The 22903-nt window shown below is 41.8% G+C and overlaps 1 protein-coding gene and 1 pseudogene across 1 annotated transcript; both read right to left on the minus strand.

Annotated features, from left to right (window-relative positions):
• Positions 1-705: 705 nt before the first annotated feature.
• LOC109199344 (nuclear factor 7, brain-like) lies at positions 706-2596 on the minus strand (annotated as a pseudogene).
• A 15070-nt stretch (positions 2597-17666) lies between these two features.
• On the minus strand, positions 17667-18521 carry LOC112846187 (uncharacterized; the record flags this gene model as incomplete). Its single annotated transcript, XM_025905526.1, has 1 exon — positions 17667-18521. A coding segment is annotated over exon 1 (855 nt), but the record flags the coding sequence as incomplete, so codon positions are not given.
• Positions 18522-22903: the final 4382 nt, after the last annotated feature.

Here is a 22903-nt window from a genome sequence, read left to right on the forward strand (position 1 = left end):
TTTTATTCTTTGTTTAAATGCTTTCTGTGTAGCATTCACACTCTAATGAGGTCAGTGTCTTAAGCAAGGATATTTCTCATGCAGGTTGGAGTAGCCAGAGCTAGAACCACCAACCTTCGGACTCGAAGATGACCCGCTCTACCTTCTGAGCTCCAACCCCTTAACAACTTTTATACAAACAAGTTTCTTGTTGTTCATTTAATAAATGTCTTGATTAGATCTTTAAGAAGTTATGACCTTATTGCTTACTACTACTGCTACATTGAAAGTGCTTTATAAAACTATTATTATTATTATTATTATTAAAAATGAGGATTTCTTCATACTAAATGAAACTGTGTTTGTTTAATCTGCAAAATTAGTGGCTGAAAGTTTAGATAAATGAAACGAATCGACAAACAGCAGCATTTTTTGGCTCTTCACACATGTTCATTATATTCTGATGATCCTGGATGGAGACAAACTACAGATAAGTGTGTTCAGCCCAACTAGTTTATCTCATTACAGCAGTTTAATGTTTCCCTTTGAATCCCCCTGAAGATACTGACAGTGAAGCACGTACATAATACTCCAGCCTTTCAACTCTGAGCTTATTTAGTTCTATTAATACACTGAAATCTCATTTGTGTCATGAAGAAAGTCTTTAATCAAACAGAATTCAAAGATCAGAAACATTTCATATATGGAGTTAAACATGAATCATTCTTTCAACAATATATTTATTGTTGTCATAAACAGACAAGAAGACAACAACAAACTGCTCCTCCCATTCAACACATGTCAGTCCATATCCCAGCAAACTAACTCATCTCCATTTACACACATCAAATAGAAACATGAATCACTTGTAATGATTAGAAACTGGATAGAATTTCAAATCTAGTTTGGGGAGTCATTCAGTAAGGAAACATGAAAGGATTTTCCATGTGAAAAGGTGGACAGCAGAAACTGAAACTCATCTGCTCCACTGACACCTTCACCGGCAACACCTTCACTTTACCACCACTGTTAATGTATGGAAACATCCTGTGAGTGAAAGTGTGTGTGAAGGTGTGTATGTGTGTGTTAGTATCAGGATCAGAGAACGACAGCTTTCCTCTGTTCCAGTCCAGATTCACTCTGATCCTCTGGAGCTTCTTCTCTACTGAGAGATCAGTTTTAGCTGATGGTGAGTGTGCTGAGTATTTACCTGTAGAAAACCATAATCTCCATAATCCAGACTCAATGTATCCCTTCCTCTGCACAGACTCTGCTAACACACCCAGAGCCCACCATGTACTGTCTCCAAAATCAACATCCCAGCTGTGAGTCCCTGAGTTAAAGCCCTCAGAGCCCAGGACAGAGCAGGAATAATCAAACCTCTCTGGAGTATCAGGAAGCTGCTGTTCATCTCCTCGTCTCACACTGGTCAGATCTTCAGACAGGATGAGGTTTGGATGAGCAGTGTTTGGGTCCAGAATGAGAGGAGTGTAGGAGACCATGTCCTTCATGTTGTTCCAGATGTTGAAGGTCAGGTTGCCCAGGTGTTTGGCCTGGTCTATCAGAGCTCCTGAGGGCAGCTGTGGATCATCCAGCAGGGGGCAGCGCTGGACTCTTTCCACTGCAGCCTTGTAGTTGTGCAGGAATGAGACGTCTTCAGCTCTCAGCTCCTCCTCTGTGGCTCTGTGTCTGAAAGAGCTGCTATCTCTCTGCTCAGAGCCTCCATCTTCTCCTTCATCATCCCACTCTTCTGCTCCTCTTCCTCCCTCAGTGCAGCCAGCCTGGCCTCCTCTTCCTCTGCTAGAAACTGGTGAAGCTTCTTAAACTGCTCCTTAATCTGCCTCTCTGTGTGTCGGGCCTGGACCTTAATGTGTTCTGCTGTTTGACCAAACTTCACTTGAACTTCTTCACAAACCTTTAACTTCTTCTTTAAGGGCTCCAGAGTTTCCTGAAGTTCCTTCTTGTGTTGTTGTGCAGCTTCATCGATGGGTCTGAATCTGTGATTGGTGTGTTTTTCTGAGTCTCTGCAGACGACACACACTGGCTGCTGATGGTCCAGACAGAAGAGTTTGAGTTTCTCAGAGTGCAGACAGCAGAGAGCCTCTGAAGCTCTCTGATCTCTCTCCTGTAAGAATGACTCACACAGGTTCTTTAAAGCCAGGTTTGAAGGTGGTTTTGACCTTGAAGCTCTTCTCTTACAAACTGGACACTCGTGTGTTGTTCTCTCTCTCCACGATCTCTTCAGACAGTCTTTACAGAAGCTGTGGCTACATGACAGAAGAACAGGATCTTTGAAGACCTCCTGACAGACCGGACAGCAGAGATCCTTCTCTAAACTGGAAGCCATTGAGTCTGTGAGTGAAGCTGAAAACAGCAGACAGGAAGTACAGTCAGTCCTGGCTCCCCTCCCTCCTCTACGACCTTCACTGAAACTTCTTTTGAGTCGTGTTTTTGCTCAAACTCACATTCAGTGTGTGGAGCGTCAGCAGCTTGAAGCAGCAGTGTTGGAGTTTTCCACTTTTCTCTCCTGTAGCTGGACTCACTCAGAGGAAGCTGCTAGTTTGGTCTGAACTCAGTCTGATTGTCTGTGCATCTCTCTTTACTGAGGAAGAACAACATCCTGTTTCCTGGTTTGTAGCATTTCAGTGACATATAGGCCGGAACATCACTCAGTATGAGTGTGACAGCAGAGTGCAGACGTTCATCGCGGATCAGAAACGAAACCTTTTCTCAAGCTTAGAAAATAAAGTGTGACTCAGTGGTGCAGCTGTTTGGCAGTTTTTATTTCAGACTTTGTTCTGGTTATTGTTCAGGTTCCACAGCAGTGGGAGTGTAATGCAGTCACACAAACACAGGTGGATTTACTCTGGAGAACTTCAAGACATGTTGAGGAGGTAATTTAGCCATTTAAATCAGCTGTATTGGATCAATTACACATCTAAAACCTGCAGGACACTGGCCCTCGAGGCCTGGAGTTTCCCATCCCTGAGTTACTGTAACAGCAGCCACTTTTCCATCAGACCAACAACAACATTAAATTCTGTCTGACACAAACAACAACTCTAGATGGAATTTATCTTTTGACTTTAAGTCCTCCTCTTTATTCTCTGAAACACACTTTCATTCATTCATTGATTATTTTAGTCAGAAATGTTGTTTATTAACATTAAATGTGATTAAACATAAAATATTAAAATTGAAGAAGATGTGATGAAGGAATTTTTGCTTAAAAAAGAAAAATATTGTTCATCATGAGTTTTCTGGAGCTCTTTGTTGGTTTAATTAAGCCACAGCCAGAAGCTCTTGCTTTCTTCCAGATATGAAATATTTCTATGTGGTGTTAAAGAGCAGAAAGAACAGAAATAAGTGTAACACCTGTCCCACCTTCTATTGAGAGGAGCCCTGGGTTTCTGTTATTACCTACACTGTAAAATCTAATTAGTTCCCAGAACTCAAAAAAATTATGGAAACTCGTTGCCTCAAAAAAATTGAGTAAAGCTTAGCTAAAAATGACTAAGTTAGGACAACTTATTTATTTTGAGTACTCTGTACAAGCTCATTTGTTCCCAGAACTCAAAAAAATTGGATCAAGTTTACGTAAGATGACCAAGTTAGGGCAATACTCATTTTGAGTACACTGTACAGCCGTGTTAGTTCCCAGAACTCAAAAAAATTATGGAAACTCGTTGCCTCAAAAAAACTAAGTAAAGCTTACTTAAGATGACTGTTAGGACAACTTATAGATTGCAAATCTGCAGTATTAACAATAACTTGATATTTCTGACTGTACAATACTAATTGTTTACCTACTGACAAACATGTTAAGTTCAACTAAATGAAAAAACAATTTGTGGTAACCTGAATATGATTAAAAATAATTAACAACAATTTTTGTAATGATGTTAAAATGAGCCCAACTTTTATTTTCAAACACAACAAAGTATAACAGCCAACATACTGGACACTGTTCTGCTGAACAACAAACAATTATATTGCCATCACTGTTATAATTTTACAATGAAACAAAGTCTCAGATGTAATTATTCTGAAAATAAGTTTAGGTCTACCACAGTTTGTTTTGTACTTACATTACTTATATAATCAAAATAAAATATTTATTGTTCTGTCACAAGTGCAGTCTCTAATTTAAACAACACATTTGTTTTCCATTCCAACACATGAGCTGGAATGTTGTATTATTTTAAGGATGGCTTGTTTCCAGTCCAGACATTACTGCCTGAATGACTGTCATGGATCGAGGTGATCCAAATGTAGGTGCAGAAGAAAGTCTTTAACTTCCCTTAAGTACAGTGGCAGTGGATGTGGGTTGGAGATGCAATGAGCTTGAACCTGCAGGCGACCATCTTCACTGACCACACCATCTGTGACGGAGGACTCATCTCTCCTGTTGTCCTGCAAGCAAACAATCATATTTTTTGGAACATGAACTTAATTGCTTTCTTAAAACATTTTTTTCTGCATTTGGTATAGAACAGACTCCAATTTAGACAATTTCAGGCTCCCTCCCCACCGGAGAGGTGACATTCAATGTCCCAAATTGTCAGTCTGCATAGCCCTGACCACCACCCAACACACAATAATGTCATGAAAGCATCATTTTAAAAAAGGGCTATGCAAACATGGCCAATAACTTTCATTCTAATGATGTGCAAAATGATTTTGGGCACAAAACAGATTTTGCTGTTAGAAAACTTGCCGACTTCACTATATACAGTGTAGACCCTCTAAACTAAGTTTGGGGGATGTGATCTTTCAAGAAATGCAGACCAAACTGTTGTTGTTGTTTGTTCACTTACACAGCATGTCTTGTAGAATTAACTGGAGTCACCAGCAACAGCACAGTGCAGTCATATCACAAGTCTAATAACAGAAGACAGGAAAAGATCAGTAAAGAAACAACTTCCCCAAACCAAAGCACAAACAAAACAATAAGTAAAACAGGCTGATCTAAAGTATGATTAAAGTTCAGCCTGATTAATATAAATGTCACTGACAGTTGCTAATATATTGGAAAACCAAAATACTTACCACTGAGTTGATGTCTTTCTGTCCAACAACAGGAGTGCTGGTCCCGAGCCTCAAAGACAGTAAGAAGCAAGCAGAGGGAGAAAAAACAGAACATTTTTCAGAAACTGATTTGATCCTTAATGGCTGTGCAATCATTGTAACATAGAGTTTGCTTATGTTGTTAAATAAAGGCTAGATTTGACATTAATAGATGCCACAGATGTTCTAAAGCTGCCACAAAGCATGAAAAAAAAAATAGACGTCTCCGAAAACGTCGGAGCATTTTTGCAAATATGTGATGTCTTGATAAATCGAGCAGATATTTGAAATTTACACAGCTACATTCTCGCCTGAAAATATGTTAAAAGTTTATTTTGTGACCCAGAAAAAGTAATAAGTTTTTCAGCGGCGCTCCTCCGCCATTGCCGCGCTTACAAGTACGCACAGGCTCCGACAACCGCGGCGACAAATGCCATCCTCCTTTTCCCCAGACTACCCTTTCTGGGTCACAAAATAACCTTTTAAGATATTTTCAGGCGACAATGTAGCTATGTAATGCTCAAATATCTACTTAATTTATCAAAATATCACATATTTGCAAAAGTGCTTCCACGTTTTCGGAGAGCTCTGTTATCCACCCCCCACGTCCCACACCTACCCCACCCCTAACGGCTGCACCTCCCGAAGAATTTTGTCTGGGCTCTTATCTCACTTATTTATTTCAAACAATCAACAGAAAATTTCACCACATAGTTTTATGTAAGGTTTTTAAGGCTGTGGTGTTAATTTTTAAGTAACATGAGCCCAGCGGCAGCAGCAACGCTAGGCTAACACTAACTAGCTAGCAAGATTTTAAACCTGGTGCTAAACTAAGAGAAGCCACAAAATCAGTTTGAATAAGAGTAAACATTTACTCACCAAGTCAGTGTATCAGGTAAAGATCCACAGCAATGACAACAATAATATCTTGAGCTGACGCTTCTCCAGGTTTGCTCAACATATTCCATAAAAAATGCACCGTGAACATGCGGACTGATCCGAGAGGGAGGAGGACGGTAGTCACGTGGCATTTTCAAAACACATCTTTCATCCTTCCGCACTGAGAAGCAAAACTTCCAGCTTACTTAGTTATTCTAAGTTAAGACAACTCAAATAAATGGAGTTTATCAGCATTTTTGCATAAAAAGTACTGGTAACTTATTTAAATTGAGTTCTAATAACAAATTGATAAAAACTGAGTTCAGCCTATTTAATATTTTTAATTAAACACAATATTACATTTTACAGTGTACAACTGATACTCCCTTGATACTTGTAATATGAAATGTGCATTAAATTAGACTGTATGGCAATAAACCACATGCTAGCAGGTCAATTATAAATTTAACTCCACTTTAGTGAACACACACACACGCGCACACACACATACACGTTTTTCCAGCCACGTGGGGACTTCCATCTAGGAGGTTACGCGTGGGGACACAACATTTCTAAATGTAATACAGGTATTATTAAGGCATAATTTGAACTCTTAATTTTTTTAGGGCCCAAACATCTATTTTGGTACCACAATTTGTTAAATTTACAAAATCCAAGTTTTGTCAGGTTTTTCTACCTGGTGGGGACACAGCTTTTATGTCTTTTCACAAACCACCACCAGGTGACATAGTTGCACGTTTACAGTTAGAGGGTCTATTTATAGGAATTTACAACCCAGAGTAATCAAAGCTGGTATAATGAAAAAGCTTTCAAGTGCTGGTTGGATTTCAGAGAATGGTGTCTGCTACATATTTTTATTTATTGATTTTTATATTGTTTTTGTTATTTTGTCATTACCCCTTGTATTTGTTCACTGGAAAAGTTGCGCAATGGCCTCTGCTTTCAATAAAAAATGTTTCAACTAAAGAGCTTAGCTTCCCAACTTATCTTTTAGATATACAGTATAAAAAGAAATACTGAAATATCAAAATACCACATGGGGATACCAAATACTGAAGATTTAATATGTATAATGTGCTCATACATTTAACATTCTGCTTCATGTGGTCTACCCATTTAAAAACAGTGAATGTGAGAAGACATTAAGACAGTTTTAATCACTTTTGTATTTTAGACCCCAGCCTAATTAAGACTACTTCAGTACAACAATTCTGCCTTAATTGTATGATTAATGTGGCCAATATTATCTAATCTTATCCAAATATAATTTATCAATATTTTTTTATATTTATTTTAGATTTTGCAGACCCCTACTAATCATTATAATTAGCCTTCCAAATTCAATAATAATTTAAAAAGACACCACCAATCAAAAACAAATTCTCCATCTCATGCTTGCATAAACTCAAAGTATTAATACACTAAACCTAAAGGCACACATGGACTGAAAAGAAAACTTAGTATAAACAAGTATGGTCACATGTTATACTCGCATGGTTTTAGAAAGGGTTCACAGACCCTTTAATTCAGTCTACAGCAAATTATATAGTTGCAGTTAAATGTGAGAGAAAACTCCCTGCTCAAACTTAACCTGAACAGCAAAGAAAACAATCTTTTCAATACTAATGTACCATTGCTGTCATGGCTGTGTGTAGACGCGCAGGAAATGGTGGACCCAAAATGCAGACTCACGGAGACGAAAGTGAACCGAAAAAGCAGCTTTATTGCTGAACACAAACTAACTTAAACTGAGAATATAAACTGAGGAAATAGCAGGCAGGATACACGGGCGGAAACACAGCAGGGTGAGGGTACGATGCGACATGTAACTGAGGGAGACGCCGACATAAATACACAGGGGAATAACAAGGAGCGTCAGAACACACGAGGAACACAGCTGATACAAATCACAAAGACGAGGGCAAAGCAAGACACATCCACATGAGGCACAGAACTTCAAAGTAAAACAGAAAACACACATGCGAAGACAGACTTAGAGACATGGGCTTAACACAGGGACCTGACTAAACTGGAACAGAGGGAGCCCACAGGCAGGGATGACAGGACACAGAACAGAGGGGTCACAGCATAACACAAGGGGCAAAAGGACCAAAACATGAGCCCGCAATAACAAAGATAGAACACTGGGTCCCCGACCCAGCACCGTGACAATTGCCTGGTTGAAATGAACAATCCTTTTTTTTCTCTAAACAGGAGAAAATTTTAACTGCTGTAACTGAAGCTGTTTATGTTCCATTTGTTTGACATTAGCTTCTTACCTTCTTTTCACAGACTCTCGCTTTAAAGCATCAATTCGGTTTTTCACGTAAAACTTAACTCCCTCCCAACGTCTCTCTTTCAATGCTAATGGTGAAGTCTCAATACATTTGAGACACTCTGCCTTCCCAGGAACCTTTCCAGAGCTGATGTACTCCATTAGAGTCTTCTCCACAGCCTTTATTTCTGCTTCAGTCCACTTCCTTCTTGTGGTTTGTGATGCTCCTGAATAAAGTAGACAGTAACCGTGTTATTCAAAAAGAAGAGCATGGAAGTTGGTGTGTAATCACATGACTCCCCTTATGACCAGATCTGATACTTGGAGTATGTCGACAAGTATAACAAAAGCTATAGGTACATTTGGACTATACAGGGAGTGCAGAATTATTAGGCAAATGAGTATTTTGTCCACATCATCCTCTTCATGCATGTTGTCTTACTCCAAGCTGTATAGGCTCGAAAGCCTACTACCAATTAAGCATATTAGGTGATGTGGATCTCTGTAATGAGAAGGGGTGTGGTCTAATGACATCAACACCCTATATCAGGTGTGCATAATTATTAGGCAGCTACCTTTCCTTTGGCAAAATGGGTCAAAAGAAGGACTTGACAGGCTCAGAAAAGTCCAAAATAGTGAGATATCTTGCAGAGGGATGCAGCAGTCTTAAAATTGCAAAGCTTCTGAAGCGTGATCATCGAACAATCAAGCGTTTCATTCAAAATAGTCAACAGGGTCGCAAGAAGCGTGTGGAAAAACCAAGGCGCAAAATAACTGCCCATGAACTGAGAAAAGTCAAGCGTGCAGCTGCCAAGATGCCACTTGCCACCAGTTTGGCCATATTTCAGAGCTGCAACATCACTGGAGTGCCCAAAAGCACAAGGTGTGCAATACTCAGAGACATGGCCGAGGTAAGAAAGGCTGAAAGACGACCACCACTGAACAAGACACACAAGCTGAAACGTCAAGACTGGGCCAAGAAATATCTCAAGACTGATTTTTCTAAGGTTTTATGGACTGATGAAATGAGAGTGAGTCTTGATGGGCCAGATGGATGGGCCCGTGGCTGGATTGGTAAAGGGCAGAGAGCTCCAGTCCAACTCAGACGCCAGCAAGGTGGAGGTGGAGTACTGGTTTGGGCTGGTATCATCAAAGATGAGCTTGTGGGGCCTTTTCGGGTTGAGGATGGAGTCAAGCTCAACTCCCAGTCCTACTGCCAGTTTCTGGAAGACACCTTCTTCAAGCAGTGGTACAGGAAGAAGTCTGCATCCTTCAAGAAAAACATGATTTTCATGCAGGACAATGCTCCATCACACGCGTCCAAGTACTCCACAGCGTGGCTGGCAAGAAAGGGTATAAAAGAAGAAAAACTAATGACATGGCCTCCTTGTTCACCTGATCTGAACCCCATTGAGAACCTGTGGTCCATCATCAAATGTGAGATTTACAAGGAGGGAAAACAGTACACCTCTCTGAACAGTGTCTGGGAGGCTGTGGTTGCTGCTGCACGCAATGTTGATGGTGAACAGATCAAAACACTGACAGAATCCATGGATGGCAGGCTTTTGAGTGTCCTTGCAAAGAAAGGTGGCTATATTGGTCGCTGATTTGTTTTTGTTTTGTTTTTGAATGTCAGAAATGTATATTTGTGAATGTGGAGATGTTATATTGGTTTCACTGGTAAAAAATAAATAATTGAAATGGGTATATATTTGTTTTTTGTTAAGTTGCCTAATAATTATGCACAGTAATAGTCACCTGCACACACAGATATCCCCCTAAAATAGCTAAAACTAAAAACAAACTAAAAACTACTTCCAAAAACATTCAGCTTTGATATTAATGAGTTTTTTGGGTTCATTGAGAACATGGTTGTTGTTCAATAATAAAATTATTCCTCAAAAATACAACTTGCCTAATAATTCTGCACTCCCTGTATGTTGGGGTGGCTGTAGCTCAAGCGGTAGAGCACCTACAGACCTCGGATCACCTACTGATCGAAAGGTTAGTGGTTCGATCCCTGGCTCCAGTCTGCATGCCAAGTGTCCTTGGACAAGAAATTAGTATCCCTGGGTAAGTTGCTCATTGGAGTATGAATGTCTGAATGTAGTTAGGAGGCACTAGGTATAGCAGAAAGGTTGTGTGATTGGGTGAATGTGGCATGTTGTATAAAGCGCTTTGAGTACTCTGGGAGAGTAGAAAAGCGCTATATAAGAATCAGTCTATTTACCAGTGTGAGATGGTTCTTCTCCTCTGTGTATATGTGAATGAACAGAAATGTGTTAAAATACGAAAATATGACTAAAAATATGGCCTAAAATCCATATCGCAATATAATTTGAAGCACGTGCGGTAACGATATATATCGCGATATATTCTTTTCTTCTGTATAACGTATTTTCCACACTATAAGGTAAATGGTAAATGGTCTGTATTTATATAGCGCTTTTCTAGTCCCTAAGGACCCCAAAGCGCTTTACATATCCAGTCATTCACCCATTCACACACACATTCACACACTGGTGATGGCAAGCTACGTTGTAGCCACAGCCACCCTGGGGCGCACTGACAGAGGCGAGGCTGCCGGACACTGGCGCCACCGGGCCCTCTGACCACCACCAGTAGGCAACGGGTGAAGTGTCTTGCCCAAGGACACAATGACCGAGACTGTCTGAGCCGGGGCTCGAACCGATAACCTTCCGATTACAAGGCGAACTCCCAACTCTTGAGCCACACTTAAAATCCTTTAATTTTCTCAAAAATCGAGAGTGTGCCTTATGTATAAATTCTGGTTGTGCTTACTGACCTCGAACCAATTTTGGCGTGCAGAAATCTGTTAAAAAATGTTTTAGTACAACTTTGGTAAGCCGCACTGCTTGATGGATTGTCAGAGCATTACGGCTGCTGTAGTGAGGAGCTTCGTGGAGTAATCTGGGTCCAAAACTCCGTCCGCTTCATGTCTCAAAGTCAAACGAACACTGAGAGTTAAAAACGATCTAAATTCTTTCATCTTTAATAAAATCATCAGCATTGCTGCTTTACCGGGTGTAACAATTAGGTTTAACATCCAGGCATCCATGAAAACAGGATTTATTAAATTTAACGGAGCTACAAGTTAACAGGAAGTTAGCTCACTAGTTTCCATCTAAACATGACATACCATGTTCTGACTGAGAAATTTTTGAAACTAATTAAAACGTACAGCTCTGCTACCACTTCCAACATAAATGAAGACAGAAAACTAAACAGCAGTGGCGTTTGCAGGGTTACTAAAGTTGGACTACCTGGTATATAATGTTGTGCTACGTGATTGCTAGCGACACAGCTATGTTAGCATAACATTAGCACAGTGAAACTGGAGGATAAACGCCAACTTTTTTTTCCACTCGATAAAAGTTAACGTGAGGGATTCTGGTGGTTCGGCACAAATGCAATCACATAGCAGGATGCTATACATGGGCCAAACTTCAATCAGGAGAACAACTGAGATTATTCATCCACAATACGAGGTTACTTATTAATATACTGCAACAACATGGAAATAGAGCAGCTGCGAGAGAATTCAACATTATTGAATCAATGTTACGGAAGTGGAGGAAGCGCAGTTTTTCCTTTCCCTATATTTCAAAAGTGCTTCATCTCTTTGCTATGACTGTCACCCAGCATAATTTGCAGAGGATAATGCTTGTAGCCGCTGCGATGCTTTCGACCAAAACAGGTGCAGCTTGATGACATCATCAACATGCGCTATCGTGATAGAGCAGTATAGTCAAAATCTCTATCGTTGGCCAAATTTGTATCGTTTCTATCGTATATCGTTTATTTCGCCCACCCCTAACTCAAACCACTGAAGTGTGTCATAATAAGCAACATACAGTACCACATGATACACAGGAATATGAGCGTGAATACAGATGTGCTCATTTGTTCTGGTTTAACAGCAGATTTCTCCGCATGCAGAGAAATTCCTGCCTCTTTCACACACACAGTGGATATATATATATTTGTTTGGAATATTTCATCTTTAAAGTATGATGTGAGCCATGTGCTGACATCACTGCTTCTGTCCAACCATCAGTGTCCTTCGATCAGTGATGAATAGTAAGATGTTCTAGCTTTACAGAGGGCTTTTTATAGAGCAACATTCTCTTTTTCCAGGTTAAATGAAGATCTTCTGCATTACTGAGACATCTTCAGCTTATGAATTACCTGATCATCTTCAGGGACTGCCTGTCCTTCATCTCAGGACTTCACACCTCTCAGCTTCACACCTCCCAGCTCCCAGTCATTACACCCACCCCAGGCTTCTGTGGACTCCAACATACACCCCCCTCCCCCAAAACCCGCTCTTTATATCTCAGCACTTCAAGTGAGGAACGAGCTTCGCAAGATCAAGGTGCGTAAGGCTGCAGGTCCAGATGGCGTCAGCTCCAGGCTCCTGAGGTGCTGCGCAGATGAACTGTGTGGCATCCTAGGTTATCTGTTCAACCTGAGCCTGTCACTGGGGAAAGTACCACAGCTGTGGAAGACCTCCTGTGTGGTACCGGTACCAAAGACCTCCCATCCCAAGGACCTCAGCAGCTACAGGCCGGTAGCCCTCACATCGCATCTGATGAAGACCCTCGAGAGGTTGGTTCTAAACCATCTGCACCCCCTGGTGAGGTCTTCATTGGATCCGCTGCAGTTTGCTTACCAGCCTGGCATCGGGGTGGAGGACGCCATCATCTACCTCCTGCACCGAGCTCTGACTCACCTGGAGAAGCCTGGAAGCACTGTGAGGATCATGTTCTTTGATTTCTCCAGTGCTTTCAACACCATCCAGCCACAACTTCTGAGGGACAAGCTGGAGCTATCGGGAGTGGACCACCACATGTCCCAGTGGATACTGGACTACCTCACAGAACGTCCACAGTATGTGAGGTCACAGGGCTGTGTCTCTGATACGCTGGTCTGCAGTACGGGGGCCCCACAGGGAACTGTGCTGGCACCGTTCCTCTTCACCCTCTACACTGCAGACTTATCCATCAACTCCCCACGCTGCCACCTACAGAAGTTCTCTGACGACTCTGCCATAGTTGGCCTCATCACAGGCGAGGACGACTGGTGATGGCAAGCTACAAACCTGGTTTGCCTCTTATCTGTAGTTATTTATATTTAATTTAAAAACTGTACAGTACTCTGTTTATAGTAACCATTGTCCATTGTAAATATGTAAGAAAAAATTGTGTATGTTTCTGTTCTGTGTCCTGTGTACTGTTTGTTTGTATATGTGTCTTTCTGGCTGCTGTTACAACCAAATTTCCCCTTGTGGGACAATTAAAGGATTATTCTATTCTATTCTATACTATTCTATTCTATTCTATTCTATTCTATTTAAGGTTTGTGAGTTATACCAGGGAGTCAAATTCCTCTGATTTAAGGCGTTCTCCTTTAGAGGAGCCACAGTATCCAGAGCTGTACACAATGAGGATGAAACTGTCATGGTTCAGGGTCAACTGACTCAGCATTTTGAGTTTTCTTGTGTTTTGGTGACATTATTATGATTATTATTTAAAGTTCATTAGTTAGTCTTGAGGGTTTTTTTCTATATTTTGAGTTCGCCCCTGGTTTTTCCTGTTTAGTTCTTGTCTGTTCAGGTTCCTCCCGTGTCTGTGTCTCCCCACTCTGTTTATAGTGTTGGGTCTTCAGTGTGTCAGCCTGTCATTCCCCCTGTGTTAAAGTCTCCCTCTCCTTTGTGTATCCCACTTACATGTTTGTGTCTTGTCTTCCTGTTCTGTCCTCTTTGCGTTTCATTCCATGTTTTCCCAGCCCATCATGTGTGATGGGAAACTCTACCTAGCCCTCACATTTAGATTTATGTGGTTAGAATTTCACTGTATTCAATTCAATTCAATTCAATTTTATTTATATAGCGCCAAATCACAACAAAAGTCGCCTCAAGGCGCTTTATATTGTACAGTAGATAGCACAATAATAAATACAGAGAAAAACCCAACAATCATATGACCCCCTATGAGCAAGCACTTTGGCGACAGTGGGAAGGAAAAACTCCCTTTTAACAGGAAGAAACCTCCGGCAGAACCAGGCTCAGGGAGGGGCGGCCATCTGCTGCGACCGGTTGGGGTGAAAGAAGGAAAACAGGATGAAAGACATGCTGTGGAAGAGAGACAGAGATTAATAACAGATATGATTCGATGCAGAGAGGTCTATTAGCACATAGTGAGTGAGAAAGGTGACTGGAAGGGAAAAACTCAATGCATCATGGGAATCCCCGGCAGCCTACGTCTATTGCAGCATAACTAAGGGAGGATTCAGGGTCACCTGGTCCAGCCCTAACTATATGCTTTAGCAAAAAGGAAAGTTTTAAGCCTAATCTTGAAAGTAGAGATAGTGTCTGTCTCCCGAATCCAAACTGGAAGCTGGTTCCACAGAAGAGGGGCCTGAAAACTGAAGGCTCTGCCTCCCATTCTACTTTTAAATACTCTAGGAACAACAAGTAGGCCTGCAGTGCAAGAGCGAAGTGCTCTAATAGGGTGATATGGTACTACAAGGTCATTAAGATAAGATGGGGCCTGATTATTTAAGACCTTGTATGTGAGGAGCAGGATTTTGAAATCAATTCTGGATTTAACAGGAAGCCAATGAAGGGAAGCCAAAACAGGAGAAATATGCTCTCTCTTTCTAGTCCCTGTCAGTACTCTTGCTGCAGCATTTTGGATTAGCTGAAGGCTTCTCAGCGAGTTTTTAGGACTTCCTGATAATAGTGAATTACAGTAGTCCAGCCTGGAAGTAATAAATGCATGAACTAGTTTTTCAGCATCACTCTGAGACAGGATATTTCTAATTTTAGAGATATTGCGCAAATGGAAGAAAGCAGTCTTACATATTTGTTTAATATGTGCATTGAAGGACATGTCCTGGTCAAAAATGACTCCAAGGTTTCTCACAGTGTTACTGGAGGCCAAGGTAATGCCATCCAGAGTAAGAATCTGCTTAGATACCATATTTCTAAGATTTTCAGGGCCGAGTACAATAACCTCAGTTTTATCTGAATTAAGAAGCAGGAAGTTAGCGGCCATCCAGGTCTTTATGTCTTTAAGACATTCCTGCAGTTTAACTAATTGGTGTGTGTTACCTGGCTTCATGGATAGATAGAGCTGCGTGTCATCTGCATAGCAGTGAAAATTTATGCTATGTCTTCTAATGATGTTGCCTAAGGGAAGCATGTATAATGTAAATAGAATTGGTCCTAGCACTGAACCCTGTGGAACACCATAATTGACCTTAGTGTCTGAAGAGGACTCTCCATTTACATGTACAAACTGGAGTCTATTAGATAGATATGATACAAACCACTGCAGTGCAGTACCTGTAATACCTACAGCATGTTCTAATCGCTCTAATAGGATATTATGGTCAACAGTATCGAACGCAGCACTGAGGTCTAGCAGGACAAGCACAGAGATGAGTCCACTGTCAGAGGCCATAAGAAGATCATTTGTAACCTTCACTAAAGCTGTTTCTGTGCTGTGATGAGCTCTGAAACCTGACTGAAACGCTTCAAATAAGCCATTCCTCTGCAGATGATCAGTTAGCTGTTTGACAACTACTCTTTCAAGGATTTTTGATATGAAAGGAAGGTTGGAGATTGGCCTATAATTAGCTAAGACAGCTGGGTCTAGAGATGGCTTTTTAAGTAAAGGTTTAACTACAGCCAGCTTGAAGGCCTGTGGTACATAGCCGATTATTAGAGATAGGTTGATCATATTTAAGATCGAAGAATTAATTAATGGCAGGACTTCTTTGAGCAGTTTTGTAGGAATGGGGTCTAAAAGACACGTTGATGGTTTGGAGGAATTAATTATTGAAGTTAACTCAGAAAGATCAATTGGAGAAAAAGAGTCTAACTTAACATCGATGGTACTAAGAGTAGCTGTAGATAATATTACATCTGTGGGATGATTATTGGTAATTTTTTCTCTAATGATAAAAATTTTATTTGTGAAGAAGTTCATGAAGTCATTACTAGTTAACGTTAAAGGGATGGTTGGCTCAGTAGAGCTCTGACTTTTTGTCAGCCTGGCTACAGTGCTGAAGAGAAACCTGGGGTTGTTCTTATTTTCTTCAATCAGTGACGAATAGTAAGATGTTCTGGCTTTGCGGAGGGCTTTCTTATAAAGCAGCAAACTATTTCTCCAGGCTAAATGATGATCCTCTAAATTTGTGACACGCCATTTCCTCTCCAGCTTACGAGTTATCTGCTTTAGGCTACGTGTTTGAGAATTATACCACGGAGTCAGGGACTTTGGATTTGAGGCCTTAGTTTTCACAGGAGCTACAGTATCCAGAGTCGTACGTAGTGAGGAGGTAAAATTATTAACAAGATAATCGACCTCTGTTGGAGTAGCGTTCAGATAGCTGCTCTGCTCTATGTTGGTACAGGGCATTGAAGATGATAACAGTGGGTGGATTATATTCTTAAACTTAGTTACAGCACTTTCAGAAAGACATCTACTTTGATAAAGTCTACTCTCCACTGCTGTGTAATCAATTATTGTAAATGTAAATGTTATCAGGAAATGATCAGACAGCAGAGGGTTTTCAGGAAACACTGTTAAATATTCAGTTTCTATGCCATATGTTAAAACAAGATCTAGAGTGTGATTAAAGTGGTGGGTGGGTTCTTTTACATTTTGAGAGAAGCCAATTGAGTCTAGTAACAGATTAAATGCGATGTTGAGGCTGTCATTTTTAGCATCTACATGGATGTTAAAATCACCCACAATAATTATTTTATCTGAGCTGAGCACTAAATCAGATAAAAAGTCTGAGAAATCAGAGAGAAACTCTGTGTAAGGCCCAGGTGGACGATAGATGATAACAAGTAAGACTGGTTTCTGAGTTTTACAGCTGGGGTGGACGAGGCTAAGCATCAGGCTTTCAAATGAATTAAAAGTCTGTCTTGGTCTTTCGTTAATTAATAGGCTGGTGTGAAAAATTGCTGCCACACCGCCCCCTCGGCCTGTGCTTCGGGATTTCTGGTAGTTAGAATGACTCGGGGGTGTTGATTCATTTAAACTAACATACTCATCCTGCTGCAACCAGGTTTCTGTAAGGCAGAGTAAATCGATTTGTTGATCAATTATTAAGTCATGTACTAACAGAGACTTGGAGGAGAGAGACCTAATATTTAATAATCCACATTTCACTGTTTTACTCTTTGGTTCAGATGTGGATACTGTATTGTTCTTTCTTTGTGATTTTTTATGTTTAAGTTGTTTATTGCTGGTTTTTAGTTTGTTTTTTGTCTTTTTGGGAGCTGACACAGTCTCAATGGAGATGGGTTTTTGGGGGGTAGCAGGAGGAGAGAAGCTGCAGAGAGGCGTGTAAGACTGCAACTCTGCTTCCTGGTCCCAACTCTGGATAGTCATATTTTGGGGGGTTTAATGAATTTGTCCATATTTCTAGAAATGAGAGCTGCTCCATCCAAAGTGGGATGGATGCCGTCTCTCCTAACAAGACCAGGTTTCCTCCAGAAGGTTTGCCAATTATCTATGAAGCCCACATCGTTTCTGGGACACCACTCAGACAGCCAGCAATTTAAGGAGAACATGCGGCTAAACATGTCACTCCTGGTCTGATTGGGGAGGGGACCAGAGAAAACTACAGAGTCCGACATTGTTTTTGCAAAGTTACACACCGATTCAATATTGATTTTAGTGACCTCCGATTGGCGTAACCGGGTGTCATTACTGCCGACGTGAATTATGATCTTACTGTATTTACGTTTACCCTTAGCCAGCAGTTTTAAATTTCCTTCAATGTCGCCTGCTCTGGCCCCTGGAAGACAATTGACTATGGTTGCCGGTGTCTCTAGCTTCACATGTCTGAGAACAGAATCACCAATTACCAGAGTTTGACCCCCGGCGGGTGTGTCGCCGAGTGGGGAAAAACGGTTAGACACATGAACAGGTTGGTGGTGTACCTGGGGCTTCAGTTTAAGACTATGCTTCCTCCTCACCGTCACCCAGCCGCCCTCTTTCCCCAGCTGCTTGGGGTCTGCCGGGGAACAGCTAGCGGGGCCTACGCTATCTTCGGCTGCACCAGCTACAGGGGCCTGGCTAGCTACGGGTGAATGAAGGGTGCGAAGCCGAGTCTCCAATTCAGTAATCCTGGCCTCCAGAGCTGCAAATATGCTACATTTATTACAGGTATCATTACTGCTAAAGGAGGCCGAGGAGTAACTAAACATCTGACACAATGAGCAGGAAAGTGCAGGAGGGACAGGTGAAGTAGCCATGGTGCTAACGAGTCGGCTACGAGCTAAGCTAAGCTAGCGAAACAGTAAAGAGACAGTGAGTGAATACTTTGGCTATAAATTAGGTAGTGAGTACACAGAAAGGGTGATTCAGATGAAGCACGTTAAGATTATACTATGAAAAAGGGATGTATCAAAAGATTTAAATTAAATTGCTAAGCAGAAAAGCTACTCAGAAACACCACTGTGTTTGAGCAGGAACAGGAAGTGATACTATACCACAGAGCGAGCGAACACCAAGTATGATTTTTGTATAACCTTTTCATGCTTAGATGAAGTACGTGTATGTGTCAGTATGACCTTGTGAAATGAAAAACAGCTTAGCTAGGCCTAACAATGTTTCACTTTGTTATCTGCTAACCGCTTTGCTCAAAAGGATGAAGCTCAGAGCCAGCGCCAGGTGCTGCCCTGGGAAAAGATAGCGGGAGTCTTCTCTGTTCAGCAACAGCCGGGTTGGACAAAAGACTGTTGTAACTGAAAGATACACAGTTTGTGCGATGTTAAAAAAGGTGTGCGGCGATGCCCCAAGGTCAGAGCGCTAATAACTTAGACCTGTGTTGTTTTGATGTGTGTATCCCTTTTACTGAGCACAGTAATAAATAGCTTGACCACAGCTCTTTCCATGTTGCAGACTATTTACAAAAATTCCACAACACATGTCTCTCTCCGTTTCTCTCTCGTGTGTCCTCACTCCCTCTTGTGTCTGCCTTTTCTCAACCCCTGTGTCAAGCTCCTGTTGTCACAGTCCATGTTTCACCATGTTCCTGTTTTATTTTGGCAGTCTTGTGTTTCTTGTGCAGTGTGTTTAGTCTTGTGGTGTCTTGATCATTTGTCTCAGCTGTGTTCCCTACGTGTTTCTACTTCCACCATCACACTTGTATCTGTTTATTGTGTAAGCTGTCAATCATTTGTCATCAGGTATTACATATAGATACACATTACATACAAAATTTGCCAGAGGAACCCACCCGAGGGATTTATAAAGTCACTATCAGCCAATCACATGGCAGCAACTCAGTCATTTAGACATGGAGATACAATAAAGACATCAATGAAGTTCAAACTGAGCATCAGAATGAAGAACAAAGCTGATTTAAGGGACTTTGAACATGAGGGGCTGGTCTTGGTGTTTCAGAAACTGCTGATCTGCTGGGAGTTTCCCACACATGCATCACTAGAGTTTACAGAGGATTGTTGTAAAAACAGAAAATATTCAGTGAGCAGCGAGAAAGTGTTTTGTTGAGCTCAGAGGTCAGAGGAAAATGGACAACCTGCCTCATGTTAATAGGACGGCAATAGCGAGTCAAATAACCACTTATTACAACCAAGATCTGCAGAAGAGCATCTCTGAGTACTCAGAACACTGAACCTTGAAGCAGACAGACTACAGCAGCAGAAGACCACACCAGGTGCTGCCTCTGTCAGCTAAGAACAGGAAACTGAGGCTAGATTTCACACAGACTCACCATAAGTGGAAAAATATTTCCTGGTCTGATGATAATAATAATAATAATAATAACAATAATAATAATAATAATTATAATTATAAGTTATAAGATAATCCAAGTCGTAACATTGCTGTATGGAGCTGCAGATTTGGTTGCAGGTTAACATAGCTGGACTCATAGCTGGACTGGCCATCGGGCATTTGCCGGGTGGGCTGATGACTTTTTTTTTTTTGTAACGGCATGAATAATGAAAAGTGGTGGATGCACCAGATGCTGGCCGATGTGTAAAAATAACTCAGCTGTTTGGTGGTGGCTATGGCGGAGCTTCCAGAGAGGCCAGCAGGTGGATGAGGGAAGGGGAGGCAGGAGGAGCACAGACCCGAGGCAGCTGCCGGTCCGAGTGTGAAATGAACTTCAGGCCTCCAAGGTTTGGAGGTTTGGAGGCCTATCTTCCCCCACCACTTCCCCTGCCGGTGGCGGACGCCCTCAGACATCAGTGCATTGGTGGTTCTTTGTGTCCGGGGATGGGCGTCCAGGTACACACCGGCTCACTCCTTGGTGGCTGCTTATCGGGGCCTGGAGCATGGGGCTCGCTCGGGCCACTTCGGGGATGGGGTGCCCTCGGCCTCTCGGCCTGGGGCTCGGTCACTCAGGCACAGCTGGCTGCCGGCGGAGCTCACGGGCACGTCACTGCAACCCCCCTGGCTTCTGCTCCGCGGCTGCTGAGTGACCCCTCATCTGGGACTCTCCTCAGCTCTTTCTGGGACAGTGGCGCGGCTGCCCCTCTGTTGGTCTTCCTTGGTCTCTGGTGTTCTGAGGGCCTCTGGATGTCTGGAGTTTTGATCTCCTCCATACCTGCTTCATGCCCTGAAGGACGGGGCAGTGCCCCCCCCCCCCCCCCCCCCCCCCCCCCGCCCCCACACACACACACCCTCTAGCAGATCTAGCAGGAACCTTTTAAATACAAGCGCGCTCATGCTCACAGGTGTACACACGGGTGATCACACACACAAACTACACCCTTTTTGGCTCCTACCTCAAAGCACACTGTGCACTGTCAATCTTACGTGCTACACAATAATGTTTAATATTAAGTATTTAATGTTATATTCCCATATATCATTGTGATGTTGATTATTCTATTACTCTCGTTTTCTTCTGTTTGTTTTCTTTTTTCTTTCTCAACAGGTGATCCAGATGATCGATATATGTATTTTTTGTCTACTTGTTCTGTTGGTATTTGTTTTTGCCCTTTTCTCCCGTCCCTCTTCTCCGCTGTTTTTCTTTCCCTCTTTCTTTCTCCCCTTTCTTTCCCCCAGTCAAGTTTGTCCCGTATTCAGCAAGTGAAAATAAAATAAACAATAAAAGGTGAATCAAATAGACCATTACGGCAAGGCTGGGATGGTCTATTTATATCTATATATATCTATAAGTCCGAGCTGCAGCCTGTCAGCATCAACGGGGAGTGCGTGGAAAGGGTCTCCAGTTTCAAGTTTCTGGGTGTGCACATAGACACAGACCTCCAATGGAGCTCTAACACCTCTGCGGTCTTAAAGAAGGCCCAACAGCGTCTCCACTTTCTGAGAATCCTCAGAAAAATGGACCTGAAGAAGGAGGTGCTGACCGTCTTCTACCGCTGCTCCATTGAAAGTGTGCTGACATATTGCATCGGTGTATGGTTCTCCAGCTGCACCACAGCACACAGAAAGGCACTCCAGAGGGTCATCAATATGGCCCAAAAAATCATTGGACATCCTCTTCCCTCCCTGAAGGACCTGTACAGCACTCGCTGTCTCAAGAGGGCACGCAGCATCCTACGAGACTGTACACACCCAGGACACCGGGTGTTTAAGCTGCTGCCGTCTGGCAGGAGGTTCAGGCTGCTGAGGTCCCGAACAAACAGACTCAAGGATAGCTTTTACAACAGGGCAATAGCCCTAATCAATGCAAATAGCTGACCTGATTGGCTACCTGCCTGGACTTTTTTTAGGGGGAGGTAACAATGTTTAAAACAATAACAATAATAATATTTATATTTATAACAAGGTGCAATAATAATTAATGTGCAATAATAACAGTGTGCAATACACATAACACTTATTCTTCTTTTTTATTTCTAAGTTAATATACTGTGTTGTGTTGTTTGTGTTGCGTTGTGATGTGTCATATCGTGTCGTGTTGTGTTATATGTAGTACCGACGTAGGACAGTTTTTCCAATTTCATTGTACTACTGTACTATGTATGACTGTGCAATGACAATAAAGAATTATCTTATCTTATCTTATCTTATCTTATCTTATTTGGTAAAGTAAATCTGTTGGGCATCTTTCTTCACCTTTAGACAATAATTCTGATGGCAAAAGAGCCAAACGGGACAGGCAGAAAAAAAAAAAAAAAAAAGAACTGAACTTCAGGTAAGAAGTTATGACCTGCAGTCTATCTGGGTCAGATATAAACCAAGTTTAGGTGGAGTTTATTTTCGTTGTGCGGACTTTTTACAGTCAGTTACAATAAGTCGTACCGTGTACTAGCTAGCATGACGGAGTTTCTATACAGCTGGGTGGGTGCTATGATGTTACTGATAGTGAACTTTATTTTATTCATAAGGTTAGTTAGTAGAGTTGCCAACGGCTCCTTAAAAAATGGAATGGTCCCTCATTCAGAGAAAATATTACGCGTTTCGTATTACACTGAGAAGGGACGCAGTTTGTCCCGTACTGGAGTTATTCTGTCGTTACGCTGCACAGCTGCCTCTTCTTCTCTCATTCTCTCTCCCTCCCTCTCCTGTTTCTACTTCAATCATGAAACTGATCAATGATCAGCTGATCGGCTTTTCTCTCGTTTATTTATCGCCCACTTTGCGCCAGAAAGAGGAAACCAGTGGATGTCGCGCTAAACAACAGCAGCACGTTTAA

Source organism: Oreochromis niloticus, linkage group LG3 (assembly GCF_001858045.2).
Source record: "Oreochromis niloticus isolate F11D_XX linkage group LG3, O_niloticus_UMD_NMBU, whole genome shotgun sequence".
NCBI classification, from domain to species: domain Eukaryota; kingdom Metazoa; phylum Chordata; class Actinopteri; order Cichliformes; family Cichlidae; genus Oreochromis; species Oreochromis niloticus.